General features: G+C 43.8%; 1 protein-coding gene across 1 annotated transcript; it reads right to left on the bottom strand.

Annotated features, from left to right (window-relative positions):
* Window positions 1-2,969: 2,969 nt before the first annotated feature.
* Window positions 2,970-8,718, bottom strand: LOC118515225 (the record flags this gene model as incomplete). The annotated part of the gene is made up of 4 exons (XM_036061914.1): window positions 5,928-8,718; window positions 3,993-4,154; window positions 3,297-3,463; window positions 2,970-3,080 (listed from the first exon to the last, which is right to left on the bottom strand). Coding segments are annotated over exons 1-4 (2,418 nt in total), but the record flags the coding sequence as incomplete, so codon positions are not given.
* Between the last annotated feature and the right edge of the window lie 543 nt (window positions 8,719-9,261).

The following is a 9,261-nucleotide window of genomic DNA, read 5'->3' as shown; positions in this document are numbered from 1 at the left end:
TGTCTCGAGTTGGAAGGTTGATGTAACGTTCCGGTATTGGAATGAAAGCTTGCGGGATGCTCCGGATGGTCCTTTTGGATGATTGATCTACTACGGGTCCTCGGCGTCAATCTAGAGAGATGTCACGATGTGCAGGAACTTTCACTCTTCATGTAGCTTGTGCAGGTTTATTTTAATATTACTTCACCTGAACTTTTGTATCACGAATGTATATCGGTTGGTTTTATAGCTAGTTTCACACGACACTTTTAAACTTTGTGTAGAGTTTTTGTACTGCTTCTCACTTATGTTTCGGTCGGTGTAGAAACGAATTAGCTAGTGCCTCTATTCGTCGTTGTACAGTTTGCTTTTCAAAATACTTATCACCTTACTTTAGACGTAGAGGTCCCTATTCGGGCGGGCGCCAGTTAAATCTATAGGGTTCGGACACAGACTTGCTTGTTCGAGACTCGAGACTTGATTGTTCTGCGGTCAAAATCGGAGTGAGTTTATTAAGTTTGATTTACATATAAGTTGGTTATTGGGAATTGGATGGGGAAGGCAAAGGTATTGACGATTCTTGATGACTATTTTGCAGTTTCGGCGATCACTAACTGGGTAACTGGGTCAGACGATCAACACGGTTTGCTGATCGACGCTGTTTGCTGATCGTGTGCATTCGGGCCGGTGGCGGTTGACAACACTAGAAAATGCTGTGTTGACAACGCAGGCTGTTAACTTCTCCCTCTTTAAATTTGAGACTCCGTGCGAAAAATGTGAAGGTATGTTAGTGGTTGGTAACTCTTCGGTTCTGGATTTGGGTCAGTTTGTTGATAACCTTTAGGTTCTGGAATACATTGCGGTTTGTCATCAGGTGTTGTGATGACTTCTACGTTGATGGTGTTGCGGCGTTTTATGCACAGAAATACGACGCCAATTATGATGACCATTATTGGAGTGATGAAAGAACTGCCCAATAACCGTTGCCAAGTCCATGTGATACTATTACTTTCCAACTGAATATTCTGCATTTCCTTCCGAAGGTCTTTGTGTAGGATGTGTAGATGTTCAAGGCTTAGGTTTGTCACGTTGTTCACGGCTGCAACATGTATTCCATGTATTGGTAGACTAGTAGGAAAACCAGACAGTTCTGTCATGTTGGCTGAAATCAGTTTTACATTGACGTAAATATTGCATGTGTTATATTCGATTAGCAGAGAGCCAGTGAGATTCCTTCTTTCTACTAGGCAGTTTGTATCCAATGTGAATAGTTTTACCGAATTGATAAGTATGTGGGACTGGTCTAAGTTGTATATCTCTTTTTCTGTTGGATTGTTGATGAAGTCACAGCTAGCATTTCTCTGTTGTAACAGCATCGTTATGCATGTGGTGTCATCTTGCCATAGTTCTTCTGGTTAATACATATTTTTGTTAAGCGTCGAGACGATGTAGGTTTGGGAAGTGATAGTTAGGAAGTAGGGATGAGGGATATACATTCTTTTACCATTGTTAATTGTCGGATAAATTTGTATCTTGTTGAATACTCTACGCTTAAGTTGCGGGACGCTAATAATAAGTACTAATTCGTCATGACTTACAGCAACTTTTGTGGTGGTATACGATAGACTCTCTATGGCAGTATTCGCGTCAATGGTATTATGCTGTATGTCTGCTATTATTGCGTTTGTTTCATTTTTACTAAGTAATCTTGAGTTCGTAATTCCTAATTTCGCTAGGGTTATGCTATCCATTAGTATGTTCGCCTTTTCAGATAAGAATTTTAAGTTCATTAGAATGTTTATGGAATATAATTCCGTTGAAAAACTATAAAAAATATCTACTTCTGTTTTTACTTTCTGCAAGCTATCCTCCAAGTGCGATGTTCAATCCCTATTGATTACAACTTGGGCGTTATTATTCTGAATTAGTTAATTAATAGTAGAATTGATTAATCTTAAATCGTTTGCGTCTGGACTACCAGCTATAAATTTCCAGGCGGTTCCTACTGTATCCCAGCACTTCTTTCGTCTTGGAATCAAGGATTTTAACATTTCCGTAACGTGTTCAAATTGTGCTGTAATTATAGGCGGGAATTGAGTCTCTTCAACGTTCTTAAAATCCGTAAACAGTGAATTAATTTCGTTTTGCATTTCTGACACTTTAAAATGGTGTACATAATAATTAATAAGTTCCTTTAATTATTCTAGCTGTACCTCTGTCGAACGCTACAATGGGTACGTAGTCCATTTTTGTTAGCTTTACGTGCTGACCGATCGCTATGGGGATCCATCCATCTTTTTATAGATTCTCTTTCCATTTTCTGTAGTAACCGTTATTCTAATAATTTTCTTTATTTTAATTTTTTTTATAGGTGTTACGTCCGAAGACGGCCTACGTTGTGTTTTTTTTTTTTTTTTGTTGAAACCAATATTCTCTTTCAATTATTAGGTGGCTCTGAAAAGAGCCGATTGGATTGGCTTGGCTTCCCTCCGCGGTGTGATCGAGAATGACCGCGCTTTGCGATCAGCACCTCTTTTATAGCTTTCGGAAAAGAAGCCGAGTGTTCTAAATTTCTGCGACGAGCACTTTCTCGTCGCACGGCAGCTCACACTTTCTGGAACGCTTTGACAAAAGCGCTCCACACGGTTCGACTTCTTGGAAGCCGAGTATGGAAACGGCGGCACGTGTGGCGTGGATTCGTTATTGTTCTTATTGGTGCCTGTGTGCTCTGGATCCACTGTTGTTGTTATTTTAGTTCGGGATCGAACATACCGGCCACCTTTTGGGAATACATTTCCCAAAATTTACACTTCCTGATGACACTCCAATGCACAAATTTTGGAAACTGGACGTTTGATGATCCCATTCGCTGTACGAAGAGTCACGACACGTGTCACTGAATCTGGTCCAGGATGTTTTTCCACTATACGCGCCAAAGGCCACTTCACTGCTGGTAATTGCTCGTCTTTCACTATCACCAAATCACCTACATTCAGCTCCTGAATGCTCCGTTTGACGTTGCGATGACCGTTTAACGACTTCACATACTCGTTGCGCCAACGGTGCCAGAAACCCTGGGCATATCTCTGAACAAGCTGATACTGCGACAGGCGATTAAGCGGGAGATGGGATAGTTCAGGTTCGGGAATTACTTGTGGTTTCTTGAGCATCAAAAAATGTGCAGGAGTTAACGCCTCTAGGTCATTAGGATCTTGTGAAAGGGGGACAAGAGGTCTGGAATTCATATGGCCTTCTATCTTTGCTAAGATAGTAATCATAGCTTCGTAAGCCAACTGAGCTGCACCAAGCTGACGTACTAAGTGAGTTTTTGCCACCTTTACTGCAGCTTCCCATAAGCCGCCGAAGTTGGGAGCGCGAGGTGGAATCATATGCCACTGGATACTGTCTTTGGCCATATAGTCACTGATTTTTTCACTGTCACGCTGAAGAAGAACGTATAGTTCGTGCAAGGCATGTTTGGCACCTACGAAATTAGTGCCATTGTCGGAATACAAATGCTTCGGCTTGCCCCTTCTGGCCACAAATCTATCCAGCGCCATTAAGAAAGAAGGGGTACTCAGATCACTAACGAGTTCTAAATGAACAGCCTTTGTGCTCATACAAACAAACACTGACACGTAACACTTGGGAGAAGCTGCCTTACGGTGTGTTGGGCGCAAATAAAACGGTCCACAGTAATCGATTCCAACGCAAGCGAACACTTCGTTTACCGTAACACGTGACACTGGTAGCTGACCAATAGGTTGTGCTATTGGAACTGGATTGGCCCTTATGCACCGATAGCAGGTTCGAAGTACACTACGAACGGCCCGCATGCCATTCAGAATCCACACTTCATCACGCAGGGACGAAAGGGTCATTGTAACTCCACCGTGTAATGTTTTATGATGCTGATCCCTGATCAAAAGACGCGTAAATGGGTGAAATGCTGGCAAAAGAACTGGATGCTTCCCATCAAATGCCATATTTGATTCACGCAACCGGCCACCAACGCGTAATAATCCACAAGAATCGAGGAATGGATTCAACAATCGAATGGATGAGCTCTTTGTTAGATAGACACTTTCCCTTTGTGATAGCGCGAATATCGTCTGAAAACACTTCTCTTTGCACCATATGGAACAGGATCGTTTTAGCCGACTGTAACTCTTTCACTGTTAACGAAGACGAAAACTGTTTTGGTTCACGCTTGCGAATATTGTTGATGAATCTAACACAGAATCCAAAAACCCTTAACAGCCGTTGAAACGATGAAAATCGCTTGAAGATTAGATCCGTCTCAGCAACTTGAGCCGTGAGAACGATGGCTCTTTTCTCCAACTCTGTTTCACCTTTCTCGCCGAAGTGTTGAGAAGGCCAAGATGATTTGACTCCGCCAAGCCACGAGGGACCATTTCTCCATAGATCACTGTTTAGAAGCTCGACTGTTGATATACCCCGAGAGATCATATCGGCTGGGTTTTCTTTTCCGGAGACATGTTGCCACTGCGCACCATGTGTTATGTCTTGTACTTCAGCTACCCGGTTGGCCACAAACGGTTTCCATGTTCTGGGAGCTGCCTTGAGCCACTGAAGCGTAACAGTTGAATCAGACCAAAAGAAACACTCGTCGAATTTGGTGTCTAATGCATACACCACCTTTTGGTAGAGTCGAGCTCCAAGCAAGGCGGCAGACAGCTCTAATCGCGGAATTGTTAAAGGTTTCAGTGGAGCCACTCTTGATTTCGACGCTAATAATGTTATGCATATTGAACCGTTGCTGTCGATTGATCTGATGTATATGCATGCACCATAGGCCACTTCAGAAGCATCAACAAAGCAATGTAGCTCTGCATGCTGATGTTCTGGTATGAATGCAAACCTAGCTATGCGAAATTGTGCTAAGTTTGCTATTTGTTGCAGAAATTCTGTCCACTTTTCTTGCAACTTATGAGGAACTGGCACATCCCAGTCCAAGCTCTGCAACCACAATTGTTGCATGATGATTTTCGCACGTATAGTCACTGGTGTAATAAGACCGAGGGGATCATAAAGTTGAGCTATTGATGACAATATACTGCGTTTTGTGTGAATAGTGGACTTGTTTTCAATAGAGACATTCATACGAAATGAATCTGCTTCGGGTTCCCAGCAAATGCCCAGTGTCTTGATGCTTTCTTCAGCTTCAAACTTTATGGCGGATTGTGTTCCAAGAAGTTCTGCAGGGAGATCCGCTAGCACCTCTAGCGAATTGGAACACCACTTTCGAAGACAAAATCCACCTTTTTCGAGAAGAGCATTGAGTTGATCACGCAGTTCTTTTGCTTCTGCAATACTTCCCGCTCCTGCTAGTAGATCATCCACATACAGGTTTTGTTTCACAGCGGCACTGGCTTTGGGGTATTGCTTACCTTCATCATGAGCAAGCTGTAACAATGTGCGTGTTGCTAAGAATGCTGAGGGTGCTAAGCCATATGTCACTGTGCTTAGTTCGTATGATCGGATGGGCTGAGCATTGTCAAATCTCCATAAAATACGTTGCAGATGCCGATCATCTGGATGCATTGTTACTTGTCGGTACATCTTTGCTATGTCAGCGACAATAGCTACACGATATTTTCGGAAACGAATTACTAAAGTTAGCAACTCCTCCTGAACCACGGGACCAACTAGCAGAGCTTCGTTCAATGACTTTCCAGTCGTAGTTTTTGCAGAGGCGTCGAAAACAACTCTCAGTTTCGTAGTAGAACTGGACTCTTTCAACACCGGATGATGTGGAAGATAATATGCACCGATTTTTTCTTCTTGATTTTCAGAAACAACAGCCATGTGCCCCAGGTCTAAATATTCCTGCATGAAGTCGTGGTATTGGCTTTTGAGGCAAGCATCCTTCGACAATCTTTTCTCAAGAAGGTGAAATCTTTTCAATGCATTGGTTTTCGACTCACCTATTATTTCCTTGAAGTTGGGCTGCTTGGGCATTTGAACAATATAACGGCCGCTTCCATCACGCGAAACGGTTTGTTGAAAATGCCTTTCACACTCCTTTTCATCAAAAGAGTATTCGCTCACCTGGAGTTCCTCGATCTTCCAGAATCGCTCCAATTGTTCTTCGATCGTAGGACGGACGGCTACCACATTGCACCGAACCGCATCACTCGATATAGCAGGAATGTCACCGGTCATAATCCAGCCGAAAACACTTTCGACCAGCACGCCTTTGTTTGGTAGACTATATCTACCGTCACACAATAGTGAGTAGAAATACCCTGCTCCAATAATCATATCGATACGACCGGGCGTGCAGAAATGCGGGTCTGCGAGAGGATATGATGCAGGTATATTCCACTTTTGCACTGGGACTTCGTGGGATGGAGTATCACACGCCACTTTTCGCAACACTAAGAAGTCCATTTCCGCCGAATAGTTGGTAACGCGCGACTGTACCTTTGCACGAACTTCATGATTGGCACTGGATTCTATTCCGTCGACACCAACGATCAAAATGTTCACTTTTTTCCGCGGCAAATGCAATTGTTGACACAGCGACTCACTAATGGCGTTAGGTTGCGAACCATTGTCCAACAGCGCACGCACGAGATGCCTTTGTCCATATGCATCATTTACTTCCAACAACACAGTTGAAAGCAACACGTTTTTGGATACACGATCAACACTATTTACATGCGCAGCTGCCATAATGCTCGAATCAGACGAACCTTTTTCACAGGGCTGTTTAGCATCTTCCACGAAATGTAGCAATGTGTGATGCTTCTTTTTGCATTGCTGGCACGTATATCTTGATCGGCATGATTTTGCAAAATGCCCCTTTTGTAGGCAATTGCCACAAAGTTCTTTGCCATTAACAGCACTCTGTCGATCCTTAGGCTTAAGATCCAGAAATGCTTGGCATTGCCATAAATAATGGTCTTTAGAGCACAAAACACAAGGAACCACATTGTTCCCTTTCATGCTTGCAGCATTGACACTAAGCCTTTTAGATGTTTTCTGGTTTGGTACCTTTGCGTTGGAAGAGCTAACACGATTTCCTACCTGCAACGCTAGAGACTCACTCGCTTGCGCTCTTTTAAGCAGAAATGCTGTCATGCTAGGATAGGTTAACAAAGCTTCCTCCTGAGCGTAGTGTTCTTCCCAAGCCTTCAACGATGCCTTGTCGAGCTTGCTGGCCAAAATTTCCATGATAATGCTACTATCATCCGAAACGGTTTCTCCTAGCTGTTTTAGAATGTCAATATGCAGCTGGAATTTGCTCACTAATTGTCGAAGCTCTTGCGCACCACTATTGATCATGGAAGGCAACCCAAATAATTCACGCGTGTGCATTTTACGTAGATACGGCTTGTTACCATATCGGTCAAGCAAAGCTTTCCATGCCACAGTATAATTTTCCGAAGAAATGGGAATTGGGTGCACTATTCCTGCCGCTTCCCCTTTCAATGACGCGCGCAGGTAATGAAACTTTTGTATAGGTGCGATATCGTCACAGTTGTGCACAAGAGAAACAAAAGTGTCATGAAATAACAACCATTGCGTTACCTCGCCACTAAAAACCGGCAACGATATAGTGGGTAGTTTCACGCTTACGAGCTTTGAGCGTGGTTGCTCTTCTTTCTCCTTTTTCACTAGCTTTGATAACGCAGCCTTGGTTTCGAAAAATAGATCTTCCGTTTGCGCTAGGATATCATCGTTGCTTCTGGTAGCGTTTTCCGATTCATCTAGCTCTTCACACTCTTCATGGATCGATTGGAAACATTCCCAACACTTCACCAATCTTGCAAGACGATCAGGCACTTGATCTTGTAGCTCGGGGGTGTAATCCACTGCGAACTGCAGTGAGCGTCGCATAGACTCAATCAGCGATCGCCTTTTGGCCTGCTTGGCCTTAAGCTTGTCCGCCTTGGTCATTTTGGACTAAAAACTACACTCACACGCAAAGTCACAGGCACGCGAGGGCACGAACTCGCGGCAACCACACACGCGCGCGAAAACACACTCGCGCAAAGTCACACGCACGCGAGGACACGAACTCACGGCGAATCACACACAACTGCAGAGTCACACACACACACGAGGACACGAACTCGCGGAGAGTAACACAATCACATACACGAGGACACAAAACTCGTGGTTAGCCACACAAGCGAGGACACAAACTCGCTGAATAAAAGAATGCACGCACTCGCACGAGGACACGGACTCGTGACAAGTCACACACACACGCACGATGAAGCACACTCACGGAGAGTCGCACATATACACACGAGGACACGAACTCGCGGAGAGTAACACAATCACATACACGAGGACACAAAACTCGTGGTTAGCCACACAAGCGAGGACACAAACTCGCTGAATAAAAGAATGCACGCACTCGCACGAGGACACGAACTCGTGACAAGTCACACACACACGCACGATGAAGCACACTCACGGAGAGTCGCACATATACACACGAGGACACGAACTCGTGGTATATCACACCCGTACACGCGCGAGGACACAAACTCGCTTAATCGTTACACGCACGCACTTGCGCGACGACACGAAACGCGTGAGAAAAAATACGTACGCACTTTACTCACGGATCACAGGAGTGCTGAAGCCCGCCAATCCTGGTCACGGCACCAAATGTTACGTCCGAAGACGGCCTACGTTGTGTTTTTTTTTTTTTTTTGTTGAAACCAATATTCTCTTTCAATTATTAGGTGGCTCTGAAAAGAGCCGATTGGATTGGCTTGGCTTCCCTCCGCGGTGTGATCGAGAATGACCGCGCTTTGCGATCAGCACCTCTTTTATAGCTTTCGGAAAAGAAGCCGAGTGTTCTAAATTTCTGCGACGAGCACTTTCTCGTCGCACGGCAGCTCACACTTTCTGGAACGCTTTGACAAAAGCGCTCCACACGGTTCGACTTCTTGGAAGCCGAGTATGGAAACGGCGGCACGTGTGGCGTGGATTCGTTATTGTTCTTATTGGTGCCTGTGTGCTCTGGATCCACTGTTGTTGTTATTTTAGTTCGGGATCGAACAATAGGGATTAACTTGTTTCAATCTACGTTTTGTTTTCATAAATGCCTGCGCTGAATCATAAATTTCTATTACTTTTTTATTTTTATTATAGTGGTTTAAATCAATTCCTTGCTTGTGTTTCAAATTTTCAGCTACTTTTTCAATTATCGATGAACTGTTTCTTGAAGGAGTAATTATTTGCAAAGGGGTAAATTTAGTACAAGAGTGTACTGAATTGTTATATTTGAACAAGGAA

This window comes from Anopheles stephensi (assembly GCF_013141755.1).
Source record: "Anopheles stephensi strain Indian chromosome Y unlocalized genomic scaffold, UCI_ANSTEP_V1.0 chrY9, whole genome shotgun sequence".
NCBI lineage: Eukaryota > Metazoa > Arthropoda > Insecta > Diptera > Culicidae > Anopheles > Anopheles stephensi.
Note: the sequence above shows the minus strand (reverse complement) of the source record. Positions and strands in the feature narration are given on the sequence as shown.